Source organism: Aptenodytes patagonicus, chromosome 13, assembly GCF_965638725.1.
Source record: "Aptenodytes patagonicus chromosome 13, bAptPat1.pri.cur, whole genome shotgun sequence".
Classification (NCBI taxonomy): Eukaryota; Metazoa; Chordata; class Aves; order Sphenisciformes; family Spheniscidae; genus Aptenodytes; species Aptenodytes patagonicus.
Window position 1 is genome coordinate 781816 of NC_134961.1, and position 24060 is coordinate 805875.

At 39.2% G+C, this 24060-nt stretch overlaps 1 protein-coding gene across 5 annotated transcripts in view; it reads right to left on the reverse strand.

Moving 5' to 3' along the window:
• The window catches only part of CREBBP (CREB binding lysine acetyltransferase), a 99242-nt gene that overhangs the window by 15410 nt on the left and 59772 nt on the right, over positions 1-24060 (reverse strand). For 2 of the 5 annotated variants that reach the window (XM_076350781.1, XM_076350777.1), the window contains 14 exons: positions 22697-22889; positions 22509-22562; positions 21134-21258; positions 20304-20492; positions 18346-18765; positions 17531-17710; positions 17115-17301; positions 11962-12080; positions 11588-11827; positions 11006-11094; positions 5406-5486; positions 4607-4663; positions 3263-3340; positions 2697-2764 (listed from right to left, as the gene is read on the reverse strand). In XM_076350781.1, the coding sequence (XP_076206896.1) occupies positions 2697-2764; positions 3263-3340; positions 4607-4663; positions 5406-5486; positions 11006-11094; positions 11588-11827; positions 11962-12080; positions 17115-17301; positions 17531-17710; positions 18346-18765; positions 20304-20492; positions 21134-21258; positions 22509-22562; positions 22697-22889 (2080 nt within the window). The remainder of the gene's footprint in view (positions 1-2696; positions 2765-3262; positions 3341-4606; positions 4664-5405; positions 5487-11005; positions 11095-11587; positions 11828-11961; positions 12081-17114; positions 17302-17530; positions 17711-18345; positions 18766-20303; positions 20493-21133; positions 21259-22508; positions 22563-22696; positions 22890-24060) is intronic. The other 3 variants (XM_076350780.1, XM_076350778.1, XM_076350782.1) reach the window with 3 other exon arrangements.

Genomic DNA, 24060 nt, shown 5'->3' on the forward strand with positions numbered 1-24060 from the left:
TAATAGAGGGGGGGTGATTTTAAAGGAAATTCAAAGAATCTTAAAGAAAATTCACAAATATTTTCTGAAGAAATTTAGTTTAGTTGATTTCTCCGAAGACAAACAGGGAAAAAAAAAAAGAAACAGCTCCATTTCAGCTAATGAGTCGGTACATTTTTAGAAAGCCATTTTAGTTAACTCTACTGTCTTGTTGTGTTTTCATTTTATCATCTTTCCAATGCTAAGCAACCAAAGGATATCTGCTTCCTTCCTTATGCTGCAATGCATTAAGACTTGAAAAACAAAACAAAACAAGACCAGATAAGAAGATAAAAGAAATAGGCAGCATTAAGATTACATGCACCATAAGGAAAGGATCTAAAAGCCGCATATATTGATATATTAGGACATGCAAATTCTTGTAGAAAGCAACTGGATTTTGGTTCTTGGACACCTCTAACATATGTACTTCCAATAAAAGCTCAGGTCTCAATGAAAACTGCAGTGCAAACTTGAAAAAAAGGCATCCCAAACCAGTAACAACATAGAAGGCTCTCAGGCCGCTTGAGTACAGCAGCTTTGTTGCAGTAGCAATGGCCAGACATTTGTTACTGGATGAGTAATCGGGCAGATAGGAAGAAAGTCAGACTTCTGGCTTACTGTGATTTTTTGTCAGGAAACTACTTCGGGTGACTTATTTGTCAGGGTATCTTTTGTCTTTGAACATCTCTGCATTAGCTACTGGTTAAGTAGTATTTGTAGATTTTCTTAGTAAGAAAAATACTTCAAAAGTTAGGAATTTCACAGCATAATCCAGCTGTACACTGGTTTATAGGTTATATTTGGCATGCCGCCAGTCAGCTTTATGCAACTTACTTGCAATGTGGTTAAGATAACCAATTTTACTTAATATACATAAGGAATATGAATGTTTCCATAACAGCTAAGCAATAGCTCGCAGCTGAGGGATGTGCTACCTTGATTATTAGCAGTTGTGCCAGCATGCTTGAGAGAGCATAGAAATATTGAGGGCAATTCAGGAAGTAAAGGTTTTTATGGGGAGGGAGGGGGAGAGGAGAGGAAACATGTTAATGTTTCAAACTTTCATTGCTCGTATTTGATTTTAGGTCAGTAGTAAGACCAAGGTTTTCCTTCCCTGTTCTTGTGCTTCCACTAGAGCACTGTGAAAGAAAACTGATCTCAAGAGCTGAGCCCACCAGTGGATTACAGCTAGCAGCAGGATTCAAATCATCATGGGAAAAAGAAAACAAGATAGCCAAACAGCAGGGAAAGGAGAAGGAAAAGGAGATCAACGGAAAGGAAAAAAGCACCATTATCTCCCTGTCCAGATCCCCAAAGAACAGAATGGTTACCTTAAACTAAATACTGGTTACTCAAACTTTAAGCAACGCCACAGAACAACTGCAGACATCCAAGGAATCGCATACTTATTTAAGACAATTTACATCAACATATGCTGTAAAGGCAGCATATAATAGAAGAGACATCTATTTAAAATGGTTATCTAAAACTACATTTTTATTTCATCATTTTATTAATGTTCTCTTACAATTTTAATCTGTCTTTAATGAGACTAATTTTAATCTTTTTAACAATACTATCTTGCATGCACCAGGTTACTCCAGAGACCATTTTGACTACTGTAACCTAATATGTCTCATACAGCGTTATCATCTCCAAATTATCCCCCTTCAAATCTCTTACGATGCAATCAACCACACACGAAGTTAGCAAGAAGTTACATTTAACACAAACCCGCTCCTTTATTACAATTTGGAAGATTCAGGCTTGCAAAGGCACAGTATGACAAGGTAATGCCCAGAATTTCCAAGGACCAAAGAACAAGGGAGGAATCAAGTGTACCTGCAAGTTCTAGCTGTTCAAGTGTCTGAATCACCCTCTTGGTTTCTACACTCACTTTATTTTTGCACTCTATGCCACTGACACTGCATTTCCAACGCTAGCCCTTACTCTCCCCCCTCGCCCCTGCAACGTGTATAAGTAAAAGTTATCAAATTATGTTCTCTGATATCAAATGCAGGCAAAGAACACCTCCATAAGGATTACTAAGGAGACTGAGACAACTTGACCTGGCAGCTTTTGGCACTCTCTTTAGTGCAGATTTCAACAAGATTATGACAATGGTTACTCCCAAGAAAATCTAGACATAGTACAGTTGGTTACTTATTCCAGCGGACAGTTCCTATACACAGTCCACTCCAGAAGCAAGAAGAGCTCTTCAAACACATTAGTACTTGGCACTATCACAGTACACCTGAAATGCAGTAAAACTTGTTACTGCCTGTTACTTGAAGGGCACAGAGGTGACAGTAAGTTACTACAGTTTCAACACTACATGGAAACATATCTAAATATACCCAGTAAAGTGCATGCAGCCTTATGTTTCTCCTGTTCTGTTTCCCCCTCTTTTTTTTTTTTGAATCTTAGAAAAATAAGGGCATAGATGCCAAATACCTCAAGCAGCATTAAGACTGACCACAAACACATAAAGAGCAGGTCTTTAAAACGTTGATTATAATTCTGACAGCTACTAAAGCCTTGGGCTACACTACTCCCCATTTTGCAAATGTTCCTGTATCGTCTATCATGACAACAGAAAGTCTCGGTCAAAAAGCCATTAGGGGCGGCAAGGAGAAGACGAAAGTTGAAGATAAAAATAGAAATATCAAACTCACTTTTAGCACTGAATTTGTTTTCTTTGCGTGTTCTACCAGTTTTCTTCAGACAATTATCACAGACAAACCTATTGAGAAAAAAAAATTGCCAAAAACTTAGCATAAACCCATTATTGGCTAGCTTAAACCCGATGTTTGAACCCAGAATTTAAATGTCAGAGTACAACATATTTTTCTCTGGATTTGAACAGCTTGTATCTCTCCATTTTTGAGGGACTTAAAGCCTTTATAAGCTGGTTTAATTCTACCAAGCAGTTACACCTGCATTTGTGTTCTGTAGTATACAAACTTACCTCCAACCAGCTTCCATTGTTTAGTAGTTAGAAAGAAACCACAGAAATCTGAGTATATGAACAAATTGGTTTCATGCACATTTTCATCTGAATATACTGAAATGAGACCCCAAACACCAAAAAAAGGTATTTTATTTAGAAATGCTTTGTCCTTTTGTACTCAGTTCTTAAAAGGCAGTGACTGCATATTAAAGAGCAAAGGCAGGAAGTCTTAATGACGTAAACTACACTGGTCTTACTGTACAAGGGGTAAAAAACTAACAAACATCTTACCCTGAAGGCCAAATAATATCATAATGTAATACACAAATCTGGTGCATCTTCCGACCACACTCTTTGCAGTCAACAAACCTGAGAAGAAAAAACAGCAGCCAATCACTTCTGTTGCTAGGCAGGTAATTTTCCAGAATTCAACAAGAAAGAGGGGGTTTCCAACCCTCTGCTAAGAACTGAATCAACTTCAGCAGGCCCAATTTATGTGTCAGTTTAAAAAACATACTCGTTAGAATAGCTTCAGATATAAATCTATCAATCTCATATGCAAACAACATATATATATACATAGTAAAATGTACTAGTTTAAAAATGTGAAATGGGCTTTCACGCACAATTTTTTCTGGATCCTTTTCTAAGCAGAGTCCTGAGTTTTCCCAGCTTCAAAGAATTCTGCTCAACAATACCTCCGCAGATTTAATTTTCAGTTGTTGCAACAACCGCAAGTTGACTAAATGGTTGCTCAACTTAATGTAAATGTAAAAACTAGTAATCCGTGAATCACTGTGCCAAGAAAACATGTATTAGCTTGTCTTTGCCTGCACGGGTCTGCTGTAGTCTTTTTATTTTTTTGGTCAAAATAATGTATCAAAATTCTTTTTTTGGATGGGAAAACCGTTAGAAGCTTTCCCAGTCAAGACTGCAACATTGGTTATGAAGCCAAATGCACTGGGGTACATCTCAGCAGTCTGGTTAAAGGTCTGGGGGAGGAGCTCTATTTAGTATTTGCAAATATGAGAAAAGGAATCAAAATGCATTACGTATCAAACTGCCAGAGAACAAAGTAGCAGTAAGATAAAATCCCGTTTCAGCTAGTTAAGGACAGTAGGAAAAGTAGCACAGTGCTACTAAAGAAACATTCAACTCGGCTTTTACTGATCTTCCGGAGGGTAATAAACGCAAGGAAGGAGGATGGCTCTTTCAGTGGGCTAAGCACTCAGGTGAAGAGGAAAACGTGGTTTAGAAGTCTAGCTAAACCAGAAAGGGAAAATGCAGAGGTCCCCCACAGGTACCCGGGGCTTAGTGTGAAAGGCTCTGTGTGACAGAGGGCCATTTGCAGCCAGCAGAAAATGCAGCGCTTTGCAGAACACACCTTAGGAATTACCCAAATAAACAACTAGAAACTGCCATTAAAACAGGCTCACATTTTCCTCTTGGATATCAATAGTAGACATCAAGTTTGTACGTTGGGCTACGAACTCTAGAGAAAGATTCTGCAGCCTGTGCAGGCAGAGATGGGGGAAGAAGGAAGACTTCTTTATTCACTGCCTAATTTCTGAAGTGCTGGCTAAAGGACAAGTGAAACGGATGAGATTGTCTTAAAAACAACGGTCTGGTACTTACGGCTCTGGATCTAGTGTATCATTTTTCTTCTTTTCAAACTGATCCTTAGAGATGGTTCTAGAGACAAAGAGTTAATATGAAAACTCAGTAGTACCTTTATATCAGAGGCTGAGAGAGTATCATGCTTTTCTGAATTGCAGCAAATGAGCAAACCTCAAGTTAGAAGAAAGCACATCAGTATTTATCTTCTATTCAGAGAAAGCAATTCAGTTCATTTTAAGCTACAGAAATATTTTCCCATTTCACTTTCTGTGTAAATTAAAAGCAAAATAAGAGACACCCAAGTATACACATAAATTTAAAATCATAAAGAACAAGGGAAGCTATCGTCAGTAAAGCAGCCACCTTCCAAAAGAGCTTGTATTCCTCAAATCAGCGCATCTTATTTTCTGGTCAGGTTAAAGACATTGGTTTCATAAACAAAAGTCGTACTTCAAAAGGTGAGACATCAGGATTAGCGGAGGTATTTCATTTGAAAAGGTAATGGATTAGTGACATTTATTGACACAGCTTCCATTCCCCCCCCTCCAACCACATTATCTAGTGTCTGCCACCCCCCGCAACCAGTCTACGGGCAGCTCTTGAGTAGCATAACCGGACACAAGCGACATTGTTGGGCAGACTAACAGACCCAACGCAGTAACAACCGTTAATCATCTGTTACTGTAAAAAAATATCCTATTAGTAAGAAAGTAGACATTTCCCCACGAACGCCACCACCGGCCACAGGGTTTTACAGGACTACACATCATCCCTCCCATTTAAAAAGGCGGCATGCAGAAGTAAGGAAGCGACTTACGTTTGAGGCTGGGAAGGGTCATCACCCAGGGTGACATTCTCCCCCTGGATTTCAGTGAAACACTTCTCACAGAAGTGATACCTGTCAGCAAGAAGGCCATATTTGGGTGAACTGGTCCAGCACAACACACAGCCACCCAAGCACGGAGCCACCAACCAGAGCAGGGCAGATCACCACGACGAAAGGGGGGGCGTTGTTGGTTGATTGATGGGTCAGTGTGGACAATGAGGAGGAACAGAGGGGAGGGGAGGGCAGGATTAGAGAACAGGGGAGGGAACAAACAGCACAGACGTAAGAGGTAAGACGCAAACACCAAGACAACACAGAGCAGAAAGCCAAGGCAAAGCACAGATTAGCATTCGGTCTCATTTTATACATTACTAACAAGTCGTTGGGTGTCAAATTCAAAATTTGGGGAGGGTTAATGAAGTAGCTACCAAGCGCTACATTTGTATAGACTTCAAATTTAAGAATTTGGATTTGATTTGCATTACTTAGGAAAAAATTCTCTTTGAATCCAGGCTTGTGACTGATCAAGTTTCCTTTGGTTAAAAAAACCAGCCTGTCAAAAAGCTTTAAGAACACATTTATTACAGATTTAAGTAATTAGAAAATATGCTGAAAGCATTTACCGATCGTCAGTAAAAACTGTAAAAGCAGAAACACTTGGTATTGAAAAAAATCTGTAAAAATTGTAAATTCAAAGGTTATTTGACTATAAGATTAAATGTGACCAATTGCTCTGCTAATATTATTTAATATAAATGAAACCAAATCCATACTCTAGACAAACATTTAACAGAAATGCAATTATGGGTCAGAGTTTCCAGCCATTTATCTAGAATTACGATATATGTATATATGTGAACAACATTGAATATTGTACATACATACAATATATTTATCAGGTACATTAAAGATGTAGAATTAAGCTTTACAAATTGAATATGAGGTTAGGTACAATTTTTGGTCACCAGACCAAGAGCCAATCCAAGTTATACTCAGCAAAACCAATACTGCAGTTTAACAAACCAAGCTGAGTAAATTGGAATACAACTCTACAAAAATACAATCTGCATTTGAAAAAAAAAAATAAAATCTAAGTTACACAGATTTTTGGGGTTTTTTTGGTGGGTTGGTTTGTTTGTTTGTTTCAGATGAACTGGAACCAAAGTTGTCAGGGTCATTAAAAAAAAAAAAAGAGGCTAAATGTTTGGAAAGGATATGAATTCACACATGAACAAAGGTAACAAAGAGAGGCCACAGCTGTAAAACGCAGGAAGGCCACAAAGGATCATCAAAATAAAGGAGCTTTATGGAGGATCAAGAGTGAGAGAGTATAAGCAGCAATGGCAGCACAGTAAAACGCAGTTTTAGTACTCAAACACTAGAACCGTAAGAATGGTAAGTATAAAGGCATCAAACGAGACTCAATGTCACAATGAACCAACAACTTAAGGGATGGAGATTAATAAATATGGCAGCTTGCCCCTTCAAATACATACTCATACACTTAAACTACTGTAATCCAGGTGACAGATCTCCAAGGCTGTGCTTTCCTGGAGACAACAAAAGCCATTTATAGGCACTTATTGAAATGTATGGATCAGAATTTCCTCCTGTGACACGCACTGGCCATCACGTCTCCACTACACGTTTTTCTAAATGCTTGTGAAACACAGCGCGAGCAAGCGGGAGCGGGTCCTTCAGCAGCGCCCGATGAATCGGGGAAAGACGTTCTGCGGAGCAATCTGCGTCCTCCCCAGGCTGGAGCCAGGTCCGTGTTACCACAGCATAATTTACAAGAGCCTGAAAACTTCTGCAAACTCTGCCAGCTGGCTCAGGCTTCAAGAGCTACTCTGCTAGCCAAGAACCACTTAAATGCAGCAGCACACTGAATACTCCGCTCTACTGTGGGATTGACAAAGAGGAAAAAGGTGTATTTTATTCTAGCTAATATAGCCCATACTGGCATATCCACGTAATCACCTTACCAGCAGGGCAGCTGCAACTTTGATAGCAACCACGTGAGCTAAAATGCCATGCTCCCCGCCGCCCAGAGGGCTGCTTGCCAGCCTACCACAAGTTAAACTGCAAGTGATTTCTCTTCTCCTGGGCCAGCTCAACCCTCCCAAAGAAAAACAAGGCTTTTGGAGCTGATAATGCAACAGAACAAGGCCAGGAGGGAAAAAAAAAAAAAAAGTATTCCATTAATTTGTAATCATTGGGAATGATAAATATATTATGGTTATTACAGAGCAATATTACAAGAGAATTTCAGGAGTAGATACTGACACTGCACATCTCACTCACACTGACTTCACTTGCCCCTGAACTGACACAGTATCATCTAGTAATTTTTTTTTAATTAAAAAACCCAAACATAACAGGTTCAGAATTTTATATCCTTTTACACATTGTCTGTGTCCTTTTTTTCTACAACGTGCTTCTTTAGATTTTTCTTCAATTAAAAACCCCCACTGATTATCTTCCTTACTAACAAGGTTGCTAATTTTAAAAGTCAGATTGGGAAGGACTGAAACACAGGAGGACCCAAACGCAGGAGTGTGTAGCCAGAAAAATCCATGGTCAAGGCTCCTATTAATGCTTTGCTACATTTAAACAATCCCAGAAAAGGTTAATTCTGATCCATTTTCGGAGTAATTTATGGGCTTTCAAAGCACTCATGAAACTGAGCAATGAGGCTGCCTTTGATATTGGATTTAAGTTACACTGCAGAGATCTAACTAGCTCCACCAGCACAGATATTTCACCCTCTGTTCACACTGCAGCTGCGGGAAGCTCAGTCTCGCAGGGACGAGCCCTTCGGTTCGGCAGCCTGTTAAGCACGTGCTCCAGCGATCCGTGGATCTGAAGGGGAGCACAGGATTGCACGTGCTGCAGAACCAAAGCCTAACGCTAGCAAGAGTCAAGCCTTAATCCATGGTATTAAAATGAGGAAACAGAAATTGAAATACAGTGAAAATGAGTCACCTAACGATCATGAACATTTGTCCATAAAATAACCAAGGTGAAACAATAGCTATAACTTATTATGGATATGGACCCTCAGAAACGGAGACTTGCTTGTAATTCACTGACTTTTGCATGTCACTACAAATATGCAACAAAACCCATAGAAAGCATACAATATTCTAGTTATAACAGTCATAGAAAATCCAAAGAATGTACTTATTGCAACACATCAAAAATGAAAAGCTTTTCAAATGCAGACTGTTCAGGTGACCGATTCCCGTTTATCAGAGTAACATTATGGTTCAATACCAAAGTCCAGAAAATGCTCAATCTCTGCATTAACAGGTGAATTTCCAACTGTAATTAAGTGCATTCAAAGGAAATTCTAAATTAGTAATTGGATGCTAGCACTGATATGAAATACCCATCAGTTTTCTCAACTGGATATTCACACATGAAGTATATTTTCTGAACACTTACTTTAACTAAACTTCTGCCTTATTATGGAAGCCAAACAGTTCTATACCAAACAATGAACTTTTAATCATTGAACTGTAGTGCCAGAGTTAATTTATTCAACAGTGCCTAAATATTCTTAGTTGTAATTTAGTTATGCGATATGCTGGATTTTAAGTACATCCAATATTGTCTGTTCCATAAATGGAAAAAAATCAAGAACATTTGACCAATTAAAGATCTGCTGGAACCACAGAATTTGTTTTTCCACTAATTTGCTACTCGGTTAAGAAAAATCTAAGATTTGAAGATCACCGTCACAGGAAACGGTTAATTTGACTGTTTTAGAGCAATACAGCTGATGAGTAAGGGCTTTCTATGATCCGATAGTCCAAATGCACACTTAAAAATATGGTGATTGATCTTTAGAAATATTTTGTTAAAAAACCCAACCCAAAAAACCATTCATCACTCAATTTAGTTGGCCTGAAATAGAAAACCTCCCCCCTCTCCCCCGCTCCCAACTCAAAACCACCCCAAATCCCCAAACCCCAACCCTTTCTCAAGACATCTGGATGAACAGAAATCTACACCTACTTCTGTTCTGCTACTGGCCTACTGACACTTAAGACAAATCGCCTCCCTTTTATTACTACCCTTTTAGACTAAACTCAATATAAATGGACTATCACATTTATAACATGTAGGAAATTGAAATACTGCATCACCGAGTCCCAAGGAACCCACTGCCCCATCAACTCTGTACTTCTTGCTAGCAACCAACATTGCCTTCCACCAAGTAATCCAAATGATTTAATACTAACTTAAATAGGAAAGGTATAACTGAAAGAAAAACGACCCATCCTTCAGTTATTTTTGAAGTTGCTATTCTTTTCAAATACAGTACTATGTGGATGCATAAAAGTATTTGAAATTCTACCACACAGAATTGGTATTTAAGGTTTATTTCTTCCCCACTTCCAGTACTGAAGTACTATCTCTTTAAATGCACTTTAATTGCTTTATTTCTCTTCAGACTGACTTTTTTCTGAGTTCACAGCGGCTGTATAAAAGCTTTTATGAGAGCTCGTGAACTTACATTCCTCCGCGTCAATACTATCTGCCTCACAAAGGCCACTTAAGACCCAACATACAACGTAAGACAACACGTTGTCATCTCCCACACTGTGCTGCTTCAGCTAGGTGGTACACAACAGCCTTGCACCATCTTACAGCATGTTTGGTGACGGAGGGATCGCCTTAAGAGGGACTAAACGCAAGCACCGACTGTGTGAATTAGTTCTGTAACTTCAGTTAGACAACAGCCCGCTGTGCACTTCAAAGCTGGCAAGGCTTATAGACTGCCAAGCCTCTGGAAAGCAATTCATAACTTTGTTTTACACAGGGAAAGGAAAGTTTGTGTCTTAGCCCATTTATGTTTTGCATTTTTGGGGGGTGGGGAAACATCTAAGAAACCAAAACCAAAGCCGAGTTCTCAGTTTGCTTTGTTATTAAAGCACTGTTGATTTAAGCATTAAATGCAAAATTAATATTATAATGTAACAATTGTTTAATAATAATACAAACACCAAATCCTAATATTAATTAAAAATAACAAACTATTGTTTTCGTAGCTTCTCATGGAGTCTCTGGGTAGTTTTCAATGCTAATTTAAAGCTAATTTAAGTAGAATTAAGTACTAACTAGGAAGAGAGAATGTAAGTCTTGCAATCACTGTACCCTTTACTTTGCAAATTCTGACACTAATTTGAAAACAAACCTGCATATTTTTACAATTCTCCCAGAACAAAGTAACATGATTTCTCAGTGCCTTTTTGCAGTTCTGCCCTTCTCCCTCCAGCAAGCCCTGCTACTCATTTTGTAGAAAACATGGACGACTTCACTTCCACTTAGGTGGTGCGTGGTGCAGCCTAGCTAATAGCGGGCTAGTGTGTGCAAGTACAGTGTGTATCAAGCTGCAGTACAGGTAACTAAAGGGTCACCTGCAAAAGGACAGCATGCAAAGATATAAAAATAACTTTTTCCTGACTTAGCTGACAAAGGAAAGAAAAAGTTAATAATCCTCCTCCTCCGTATGTGCAGAGAACTCAAAGGATCTCACTTCTAGAATAAGGGGAAAAAAAACCAACCCCAAGTCAAGGACTTACCTATTCTGGTAACTGTAGTAGGCAGCATCACGAGGAATAGTACACAACTGCTTGCCGTAGCAGCACAAGGTCTGTGGAGAAAACTCATACTGCAAAACAACAGTGAGAAAAGCAGCTTTAAAATGTAATCTTATGTTAATCAAGTATCTATTAGGCAAGCCTGACGCTTACAGGTATCATAATACATTCTTATGTTTATCACACTTTTCCAAGCTATTGTAAATAAGAGAGCTGTGCTAATATAATTTAATTACAATTATTAACTCTATAAGCTAAATAGCTGACCCTCTAACCACCTACTTTATTGCAACGGACATGGGAAACAAGCAAAGTGTTTTAATACTGCTTATGACCAAAAAAGGTGTTCTCTGAGGGAGAAAAATGCAATAATAATGGAATAGCAGCAAGAAGGATGCTATCCACCTTTTTTAGCTCTTAGCATGCTTATAATAAAGCCAAACTTTTACCAACACTTTCATTCAATATTTCAATTTTTTAAAAAAGTATACAAAGCATATGTTTTATCTGATTAATCAAGCTAAGCTCTTTGGAAGAATACAGCTCCATCCCTGGAATACATACCTTGCGCCCACAACAGTAGCCAAGTGATTGCATAACAGGATCGATTTCTTGTTCAAACACCTCCGCGAGTTTAGTGCAAAACTTATAGACCCTGGAAGTCTTGCGATTGTAAAGCCAGGCATTGTTAAACATTAGCCAAACATCGTCCACGTATTGCCAGGGTTCTTGGTACTGCCCAGTATCCAATTTACGTTTAATGGTTGAAAGATCCATAGGATTCTTCACAATGTCGAAGTAGTCCTTCAAACACACACACAAAACCTTTTATTTTTAACATGTCAACCATTCACACTATGTTGTTCAGAAAAAATGAAATGTTTATATGAGCAAAGACAAAACACAAAAACATTTTGTATTTTTTAATGCCAACTCACCGGAATCCCTAAAAGCTGGGGATCCACAGGCTGTCTAAAAGGTAGAGACTCTGGGTCCTGCCGGTACAAAGCTTCAAGGGTAGGCATGAGAGCCTGGCGCAGCTCCTCAGGTTTGAAAACTGTTAATGGAAGTCAGAGAGGTTAGAACATTTCCTTCCAGGTTTCCTAACCTCGAGTCCCATTAAAAAAGAAACCCAAAAGAACTACGTTAACATAAAAAAAAAATCTTAAGAGGGATTTCCTGATCTGCATAGCTGATCAGAGGCAAAACTTACAATCAAGAGGCTACTGCACAGCCTTTATGTTTACTCAAATCACAGTAGGCGATATTCCCAGAATAACAAGATGGGAACAACTGTAGCACGTAACGATACATATTCTAGAGTGTTAAAAAAAAAAAAAGAAGAACTTATCCAGAACCAAATTAATTCAATTGCTTCAACATGGATGAACCTTAGCCCTTCAGAGAAGAGACTAAGCATATGTTCCTCTCCGTCCCTTCTAACCTCGTCTGCTATTTCCAAGCCAAGATTCTTCTAGCAAAAAACACCATAGTGGACAGGGCCGAAGAGCCAGCTCTACAGAGAGTAACCAGATGTCTTGATAGCTGGCACAGGAATTTTCTGGCCACAGTATACAAACAGTCCTGGTCTGACGGACTGTTAACTGATTTTGAAAGTGTTAATACTTCCAGATTGATATGCATCATTACAACCACTTGGCAACAGTGGCATGGCAACAGCCATGTTTCTTTCACTAGTGGATGACAAGGACAAGAAAGGCAACGCATTTTCTGAAAAATGATAACTTGGAGAGCTCTTTGAACATCTCAGCAGTGTAATTACATTTATTTCCTTAGGAACAGAGTCTTTAAATAGGAAAGAATACCTATTATTCAGAAAAAAAAGACAACTAAGTAAAGCCAGATAGCATCTAATATTTATCTACCTGGCTGAAACAAGAACGATACCAGTAAAAGAGAACAATTAGGAGTTCTGTTGAAAGCACTTAAATCAACAGGGCTACAGTGACCCCTTTGAGGCTGATCATTGCTTTTGTCACTCAAATGGTATTTTGGTAAGATATAAATTGCTTTTTGGGACTTCTAGTTAAAAATCTATGATTTTTTTTAAAAGATCTTCTCCCCCCCCCTTTCTTTTTCATTTGGGTGATATTTCTGAGAGGAGGTCTTTTCGTCTCAACTACACTCACCAAAATTACACACAAAAATAAAGCAAGACAAGAAATTAAATTGACGCTACTTAAAAAAATTTCTGAAGCATTAAGTACTCAATTTTTTTAGCCATTTGTAGATGCTGCAGCTGCTGGAAATTGTTAGTCAGGATGAAAATTGTAAGTCCGTTTGAGTGCACTGCCTCTAACTGGAGAGAGGATTGCTGCTCATGTACGCAACAGGCAAGATACCACCCAAGTCACCTAAATCATGGCAAAGGGCTAAGCAAGCTGTCAGAAGGGCTTCCGCAAGGGCTTGCCTTACAGATACAGCAAGATCTCATGCTGCTACCTCGGAACTCAGACTCGCCAGATTAAAAACGAGATGAGCCAAGGAGGCCTAACATTTGTTGTTACGACGACGAATGCAACTTGATGATCGTTTCAGCTGTTGCCACAATCTCAGTCCCGATAAAATGGCAATTCTCTTCCATATTTATTGATGCCATATAGGCAGGCACTTTCCTATGAAGGGAACCCTACCATATACTTTCAAAGTTTTCTAAACAACTACTAAATTATACTATGGAATTCTTGAGAACAGAGGGAAATATTAAATTCCATTCATGAGAAAGTATTCTCTATTGCTTCTGGAACCATCTTGCTCCAGCTCAGGTAGTTCATAACCTGATAATCAGAATTATTTCATTTAATGAAATTTAAAGGTCAAAAAGCACCTTTTAATAATCTATTTTGGCCACCTGCTTGACGTTACTTTTAGAATTTTCCCTGTACCGACCCCTATAAAAACATACCGCTAAGCTAGAGTATCTTTCAAAGTAAATCCAATCTTAATTTAAACCCAAACTACAGAGATTCAGCACAACTTTTGCCAAGTTCCTTAAAGCCTAATTATCTTTGCTGATAAAGTTTACAACCTACTTTCATTTTGAAGTTTGAAAAAATAAAAATATCCAGCTATTTCAATTTATGACTTCACCTAAAAACGTAAAGAAAAGCTGCTTTCATCTTTAGCAGTAAAAAAGCTGCTCTGCCTCTAAGAAATATGACTAATAACAGAACATTTGATCATAGGATCTCCCTATACACAGATTTTACAAGAAAGTTTCTGTTCTCCCCTCTCCCCCTTTCCCACAATTAAATGCTCTCGGTTCTCCTCTGGTAGCTAGAAGATCTTTGTAAGGAGCTGGCATCCAGCTATCCCATTTTGCCTTGGATGCGTGGGTGGTGAAAAGAAATTGGGATCTTTGCCTGAATCATGATGACGTATGATCTGCCAGAAAAGAGTATAATGCTACCTTTTTTACCTTTTCATATTTTTATTTCTTCCAAACAGAGGAAATCCTGCTTATGATTACTAAGGAGAAAATTCGTAAAGGAAGATGAAGACATCTTCAAAACAGTAAGGACAATACACCTGAATATCCCCCCCCCAAACCAAGCCCTTGCAGGTTTTGCATTATTGTGTCTTATAAAGATGGGAAGAAACCAGTAAAACTAACCTCGAAGGTCAAACTAAGGCAGCCATCTACAATGAGAAGAGGAGACAGGAGCTACCCAAATGAGTATTATACTGTTTCTTTTGAGAAGACTGCAAGGGGAAGAAGCAAGGAACCAAAAATCTTCCTTTCTTGCTTACATTAGATTCGCAGAAAAAAAGCAAAACCAAACCAAACCCCTGAATTTGGAAGGGTTTGGTTGCCCCCATTTATGAAGGCAAAACGTTGATGAGGACGAAAAGCTTGCTGAAGGGGCGTCTGCAATTCTCCAAAAAAGCTGAACTACAAAAATTCAGATGTAAGTGAATTGAGCAGAGCGGTATCTCAGCAGTATTATCTTGGCCTGTTCTCTAGCCCGTACAGTATTTCCCATCACTTAAGTCAGGTTACAGTCTAGTTATAGGAGGTGAGCACAGCCAGGCCGATGGTGTTCAGTACACCTGGATGGGCAGTACAAACAGATGAGATTCCAACTCCACAACATAAGCCACTTGTACCCAGAAAAACACTCCTTTAGGGTCCAGATGAATCTCTTCAAACATTAAGCTATCAGGCTATAACTTGCTAAGTTATCTTACAGCATACACTCCATGACGCTTCCAACTGCGAGCCTTCCCCTTAGCAGTGGCAGCACATATCTGCTGCGTTCCCAGGTTACTGTGGGGTGCACCTCAGGAATCTGGCCGCATAGGAAGGAAAAAGAGTTTCCAATACTTTCGTAACCCATGAAAGAGTCCAGATGAGTCTCATAAGTAGTTTTAAAATATCATATAACCCTTAAGCACACTTCACAGTATTTGCTCTCAAATACCTCTTGGTTTATTTAGCATTTTAATACAAACTCTCTATTAAAGTTGGACAAACTACTTGGTGAGAAAACGTCACCATTTAAAGTTGTATATGCTGTTGTACCTGCCCACGCTGCACATGTATTACACTATACGGTTACTTAGTGACAATACTTCTAAGATAAAATTGTGTTACTAAATGAGGTACTGGAAACAGGTAGTAACCCAGACTGAATCAGCAGAACGACAGTGCAGCTCTTCCATGGACTAATTCTGCAAGAACCTTCCTCTTTCAACCACTCACCTCGATTTACTTGCAAGCGCACTCCTAACAAGCAGCAATGATTCTTTCCACTGGGAATATAACTGGTTTATAAATGCTAATCAGCTTTCCACTCCCTGTGTTACATTTTGTTTGAAATAGGCTCTGCCAGTTAGTTCTGCAGCGCGCTCTCATTTGGCTGGCCTACTGTGCTACAAGCTGAAAATACCATCCTACAGGAAAATGTGTTTCATAGCGTTTTATTATAAAAAGATTATGTTTAGTAATTAAACGCAACCCAAGGCATATACAGGAGATGAAGATTCAAGCTGCACAAACTTTAAAACTTTATGATTTCTTGATCACATTCTGGAAAGCATGCACCCATGATGTTCTCCTAATGCAGTTTCCTTTGCAAGGGAAGAAGGAAAAGTAACGAAATGGATCATCACTTTCCCTTTTTTGACATCTGCAGCATGCTGAAAGCTTACCTTTGATCAAAACCTAAAAACTAACCACAGAAAATGTCATCTCAAAACCCAGGATGCTAAGACACAAAGGTCTCTAAACAGCTAAGGTTTTTGAGTCCAAAACCTTATCTTGCAGGCTCCCACAAAGCCTGCACTACAAATGGAGTAATTTCTTCTTGCCTGTTTAAGAATCTTATTCATTTATTTCTTACTAACCCAAGGCATGCAATCATTTATGTAAGTCCATTCAAGATCTGTAATGCCATGAAGTTTCCTTTTGGAAAAATATACAGTATACAGAGACAGTCACACCTAAATCTATGGTAACACTGTATATTAATTTAAGAGACTACTGACCTAACTATTTCTCAGGAGAAAGCTTTCAAATGAACACTACGCTGAAAACTACACAGGACTTCAAACGTTAAGGCTGTTGCAGCAGACCAGCCTTGGAGGAACACAGATTCAGGAGAAGAGTTCAAGCAAGCACCTGATTCTCAGAGAAGTGAAGGCTAAAACTCAGTATGAAGACGGTGTGTGCAATGGAGAGGAAAAGCAAAGCAATGGATGTTCTTGGTTACTGAGAGCACTCTATCTACACTAAGCTCCCTTGAAAGAGCACTGGCCAAGATGTACAGGGAGAGATTTATGTCTGTAATTTCTCCAGCAATCGCTGCCTTGGTCCTTCTGGGCAGAAACTGGAAGCTGTGAGAAGACTGCTGGGATCAAGACCGCAATGACATGCTTTTCTCACCTGTGATTCATGTAACATTAAAGGAATGCTACTTTCAAAAATAAATTACACAAAGTATGGATCTCCTAGAGCTCCATATGCTGGAAAACACGTGCAGAACAGACCTCCCAGCAGGAACTGAGACCGTGGAAAACAAATGCTAGTAAAATAAAGCACACAAGAAAACCTCAGTTTTCATACACATACTTTTTTTGCGGGGCTGAGATGGCGATGTGGACTGTGAAGTGGTTCCATTAGTGCCGCTCTCCTCTTCCTCTTTAGCATCTACTTTTATTTCGGGCTTCTTCTCTTCTATTTCCATTGGCTCCTGTTTCAGTTCTGTTCCATCTGTTTCCTCTTTTGTTTGTGAAGATCCTTGTAAATCCTCCTCCACCTTAAGAAAGGATGCAATGAGATGTACCATTACATCTATGACCCAAACTTGAGTCATCAAAATATCAGTTTGAGATTGTCAAAGCACTCTCCATCCATGGCTTTCCTCAGGACAGTTACTTTCCAGTAACTACCCTCCTCTCGCCCCTTAGCTCACCAATTCAGATACATCATTAAGTGCTTTTATATCTATCACTGCTTTCAGTTAAGCTGTATAGAATCTCATTTACCTCAGTCTTAGCTTCCACTTGTGTCTCACTAGTCTCTGGCTCAGTTTCTTCAGTTTTAACTTCTGATTTGCTTTCTAGCATTGGTGCATCTGGTCCTAGTTGCTGGGAATTCGTATCAGCACTAGCAACTGAGGCAGGGGTGGGGACCCTGTTATCAATACTAGCTGCTGCCTGGGATAGCTGTTGTAAAAACAGTACAAAAGAAAGACACTGCATATATAGAAATATTTTCCTTTACTAAAAATGAACAGCACAAAAGAGACATGAGATGATATTCTAGAACAGTGCAGAACATGGATACAGGAGCTCACTGTAGCCAAGTTTCGATATAACACATTTAATAACTCTGCTTTACAGAGGAGAAGCCAAGGAAGAAATTCTGCCCCAAAGAGGCTTCTTTTACAGAGAAAACACCTGCCCAGTAAAACCCTGTACATTCCTTGACATGTGCATTCATCCTGACTAGAGTTTAAAAGAAAAAAATTATGCAAATTTCATGATCAAAAAAGACCGATTCTGATTAAGGCCAAATATAGTATTAGGCCTGTTATGCCTCATCTTTCTGCACACTGCTGCCATTTTTACTTTGAGCAGTTCGAAGTCATTCAATACGCCCCCCTCCTTCAAACAATGCTGAGAACATCTGAACATACACACACACACTTTTACACATCTCTGTAATGAACCCTTTGGTCTAAAGTAGAAGCTACTTTTGACAACTATGGGCTCTATACATTCACGACACGGTGCTATACATAGGGAGAACTCTTGTGGAATGCCACTACACAAGAAAAACACAACTAGCTGGTACTTACTGGAGTGCCAGGTGGCTGTGCCTGCACAGATGTTGGCTGTTGCTGAGATGGCTGCGGGGTTGGCACAGACTGGGGTTGAACTGGGGTCTGAGGTTGCGGTGTGACTTGAGCCTGTGCTGCAGTCTGCCCCGTAGGTGTGCTTTGTGTCTGTGTCGCGTTTGGAACAGAACCTGGTGTCGGTGTTGGTGTTTGTCCTGAAGATGAGACCGGTGTCGATGGCTGAGTGGGTGCTGCTGGCTGTGGAGGAGTCATTCCAGTTGGTGTTTGGTGCTGAATAGGTGGCATCCCAGCGGCAGTGGACACAGGAGGTGTAGTCTGATGTAGAGGTGGCTGGGTCACTGGTGGACATGGTAACTGCCCACTCTGCGGTCCTAGCATGTTCATGGAGTTTGGAAGAGCAGCACTGGGAACCTGCCCCTGCTAGAGAGAGAGATTGTCTTACAGACATGTGACTGCCAAAACTCTGGGAATCACACTTACCCTTTAAATCACACAACTGAAGTAGTCTTTAACAGAATACTCTAAGTCTGTACATGAGATCAGCTACAAACAAATGCTGCTATTACAAATGACTATGCTCTGATTTCTCTAATCGTTTTCATCAGCTCTTAGTCAAAGACCTTGCTCCTAGACCTAGATGTGCCAAGCACGTCTTTTTACGTTAATTCTACTGCCACAGAGAGGGAATCCTCACGATCTTGAGTAACGCAGAAACCCACAGGCAGACAATCTCTAAATCATGCCATTAGCTGGGCAAAGGTCAGACTTTGCATACAAAATGGTTTTGAGCAAATACACATTTTACGCCAGGACTCTAGAGCAGCCCTGCTTTAGAAGACAGTTCAACACATTTAATGCCTGCCCCACTGCACAGTGCAAGACTTAAGAGGGTTTTTTTGTTTTCTTTTCTTTTTTTTTTTTTTTTTTAAATTCGAATTAGACTACTCCAGATGCTTAAGAAAATTGTGGATTTGTTTTCCAGACCACCAACAATAAAGTATTCTGGATGTGCACAGACTTTTAAACTATACATTTTACTAAAGATTGCATCAGATAACTAGTGATAAAAAAAGAATACTCTGTCCTCAGGCGTACCTCTTACTCTTAGAAATCTAAATCAACTAATAGTTTCCTGCAGATGAAGTTTCAAATTTAAAACATGCTTCTATATTGCCTGTACATAGTCAGTTTTATTGAACTAAGTGCATTAGGAAAAAAATGTTCACCACAAAGGTGGTCAAACAACTGAACCAGGGCCCAAGAAATTGTAGATGCTCCGTCCTGAACATATTCCAAACTTGACTCGACAGAGCCCTTCATAACCCGATCTAAGTTATCTCTCATTTGAGGATGGGGCTGGACTAGAGAACTCTGGAGGTCTCAACTAACCTAAATTACTTGGACTCCGAGTTAAAAACCAAGCCTTTCCCTATGGAAATATACTATACTTATAGCTATATACTTATAGCATATACTTTGGCATCATAAGCACAGCTGCTACTTCACTGACCACTAATGTAACAGGAAAATGTTACAGAAAAAAACCCAATTTTCTCTTCAGAAGTGGAGAGGTTAAAACAAACTTTAAAAGGTCTTCCCCAACCACTTTATTGTAATTCTTAATTTAAAGTTCGCTACTAAGGTCCACACAAAGACAAAAGCATATGCTCATAAATGTCCCATAAACTAACTTTTGATAATCCCCCTAAAAATCTGATCAGCTTGCTTTTTTTTAGAATTTAAATCAGGAATTACAGGGTGTTGCCCCCCAGTTAGCATACATCGATAGGTTATATAAGAGCTTATGAAGAAGGCAGATGTAACCCAGGATCCCCCAAAGTCAGGGGTGACTACAATAAACAATGGATATATAAATATAAACGAATGTGCATAAATTAAATAAATTAGAACAAAATAATTAAGAGTAAATAACTCAAGTATTAGAAAATACATCTTACCTGTGCCACCCCGGCCTGGGCTGTTGATTGACCCATGCCCACGTTGTTCACATTCATAGCCCCACTGGATGCTGGAAACTGATTCTGGGGCAGGAATTGGTTCTGGGTAGGAGCCTGACCCATCATGTTGTTGGAATGAGCTCCCATCATGTTCTGCGGCTGAGGCATTCGGGAAGGAGACATTGCCATCTAAAAATTAACACCCAAATTAAAGACATTACCATTTAGTATTATGTAGCAAGACAAAGGAAAATACCCTCAATGTAATCGACCAAAAGATAGGACAAAAAAATAGGGAAAACTGGCTTCAGTAAACCAAATGGAAGTGGGCATGTGCATATAACTTTAGCATTTGTTCCACAGTATTCATGAGGAAGTTATTTTTAAAAGGGTAATATTCAAAACTCAGTTACTAAGAGCGTTAAAACTCCGTTTTGTTCTCTGAGCTAACGGAGATAATCCAGTGAAACTGAAAATATTTTTGTTTTTCTAAAGAGTAAAAACATGTTTTCATGGAGGAATAAAGAAGGTATATATTCTGCAAAGACACAGTTTCTGAAAGAACTGTGCTCTTCCACAGACTGTTGGAGATTATTGCATCTCTGGCATCTACCTCTCTAAAGTTTGTTTGTTTTGGTTTTTGTTTTTAAAAACACATAAATATTGAAAACAAATGCCTCAATAAAAGCCTGACAGACTTGGTATGTTTCCATGAAATTATCCTACAATTTACAGTACTACTCTATGACATGGCCTTTTCAGAACAGTGTTAACACTGCTGAATTTAATCAACCAATTTTGAGAAGAACTTGGTAACAAGAAGTACGAACCGCAGGAACAGCGCCCATGTTGTTCATTTGTACAGGATGGTTCATTGGAGAAGCTGCACGGGGTCCCATGGGTGCTTGTGGCATCTGTACATTCCCTATGGACATGGGGTTAAACTGATTCATTCCTGCAAATGCACCCCCAAAACAACTCATTAGGAACAAGTCATCAGAATTTATGTATGTATACTCTACTATAAAATTAACATTTATTATGAGTAAAGTTTGACTGCCCTATATGTCATCTTTTTCTTTTAACTTTGTTCAAATTACTTGGCTTAAGAGACAAATCAGGATATGAGAAATATTTAGAAGAATACCAGTTAGGGTGAAATAGAACTTTTGGTGTCTAAAAAAAAAATAATGCAAAAGATGAATAGTGTGGATGATCTGCAAAGACAGGATGCTATTTGTAAATAATACCTTGGGATGGTTTCTTAAAAATCAGGCATTTGCCTTGAAACAGCAATGTCTTATTCAGGCCTCACTGAAATGGTTGAAGTAAGTATGATAAAAATACATATTGTATATATGAAGGCAACTCCTAGCCTCAAATCAGGACAAAAGCTAGCAATATGCTTAAACAGGGGGTGTGCTTTTTATACAAAACATTTAGACAAGTTTGGTATTTTGCAGGGATTAACAGGAATAAAGGTGTAAATAAATCATTATGGAGCTATACTTGCTATCAACTTTTTCTCCTATTGAAATGAATTTTAAAAGGATGTAACCTCTCAAGGACATTTCAACACAAGTTTCAACTTACTACTAACTTTGAACCAAGAAATAAAATAATTGGGGACACTTTTTTGGAGGAAGCTGAAGCACCTAAAAGTCACGGGTCTTTATTTTTCAGAGAAAAAAACCACCCATGAGCCCACAGCAGCCTAAATCAGTGATGGCAAGCCATCAGTGCTACGAACAAGCTACAAGGCTTTTTTAGATGCACTTTGCATCAGAAACCAAGAAAGGACATCACTAGTTATACAGATTTCTAGGATTAATGTAGTAAGTTTCCAGCTACAGGTGTATTTTTGGCTAACTAACTGATGAAAACATGCCAACGTCCTCCTCCCTCCCTTGGCCGTTACAGTGTTTTAAATGAGATTATCCACAGTATTCTTGCTTGCGCTCTCCTCTTTTTGAAAGGACTGAATTACTTCCCAATCGATAGCCAAGTATTGGGTGCATATTGCCAGTTCTTAAGACAAGACCACACTGAGACAGTTCCTGCCACAGAGCAACAACAAAAAATGATGCCGAAAAAGAGGAGACCCAGTAGTCCCCCTACCTCAACTCCAAAACAAAAAGAGATCAGCTTTTCCCCCTAACGATTATTTTGAACCCACAAATTACAATTAGGGAGGAAAACAGATACCTTGAGAAACCTGCATACGACTTATAGGCACGGTTGGCATGGACATAGGCCCATCTGCAACACAACAGAAGAATGGTCAGAAAAAAACAGTTTAAAATACAAACTCAAGATTAGCATGAGAGCCCAAGGACACAAACTGCGCAGAGCTACAGCTGAAATGCAGAAGTACCTCCTATAGAAGTACTTACTGGGTGGCCTCACGGGCTGTGCCTGGCCCATGGCAGCAGCCACCTGTGGGATACCAGGGGGCTGCGGTCCTGGGGTCTGTAAGGCTGGCTGATTGCCCAACATCCCTTGTTTATGTAGACGAGACCTCCGTTTCTCTTCTAGCTCCTTTTGTATCTTATAGATCTTCTCTGCTAATAAATGATAGTATTCATCCTAAAAGAGAAAAAAAGAAATAGTACTCAGCGTCAAGTATAAGAAAGCAGCAGCAGAACTCACGTAGTCTACCAGAATGCCATCACCTGGTTGGTTTGGTTGTTTTTTTTTATGTATACACCCACCTACCTGAAAAAGAAATATTTCTTTTCAGAATTCTGTTAAATTGAGACAGTCTCATCACTGCTTTAATGCAGAAAAGGAAAAATCAAAGCTTCCAGAAAACACATACGAGACTTGACTTTATGGCTATCCTTCATATCTACTCTGAGTAGATTAGTAGACAGAGAAGATTGTAGGTTCTCTGTTGCTTCAACAAAAAAGAGGAAGCCGTGATTTAGTTTCTAAGTGTTAATGATTTTTAAATGTTATTTTCATAATAAACATTTCCACTAATCCACAGACAAAAGAAAAAGATGTTCCCAGCAACACAGTTACGCTGAATAAACTTCAGGAGACAGACATTAACGACAGATCAATTTCTACATAAAGAAAGGAACTGCTCTTTTCCTAAAGAGTCTACCAACAGTCATTGCAGAGAATAAACAAAACCAGACAAAACCTCAAAGGAATGGAGGAAATCAGTGAAAAATAGTCCACAGGCAGAGACAACTAAACACTACATCTGTACGAGATGAAAAATCCATTTTACTCAATCCACATTGACAACAGATCAAATAAGACAGTCACAGCGCACAGCAAGGTAGACAGTTTTGCTTGTCAGCAATTGCCGGACACGCATCTGCCAAGTGCATGAGATTATGCACCTGTTAAAGGCAAAAAAAACCCCACAAACCCTCAAGACTACATTTCTTTTGTGGGGTCACCTATGCTCTTAAAACCCAGTGTTACTTGGAGCAAAGGTTGAGTGATGGTTGTCCCACAACCATTTTGTCTTCATCCAATTTTCAACAAAACTAGAATTTGTTATTGCAGTAGGATTGAGTTCACTTCAGAAAACTAATATGACAGGTATTCCTCACAAGCCTAGAAAGTCCAGTGTTGCTCACCAGCCTAGAAAGTCCAGTGTTGCAATACAAAGCTTTGTTTTTAGCTCACTTCCCTCCTCCAAACATCTCAAAAACCCATCAGTGCAGACACTTTCTGCTGTCCAATTTAAAAGCACTACAGCCCCTTCCCTCCGCCTACTCAAGACACTTCACTTGTAACT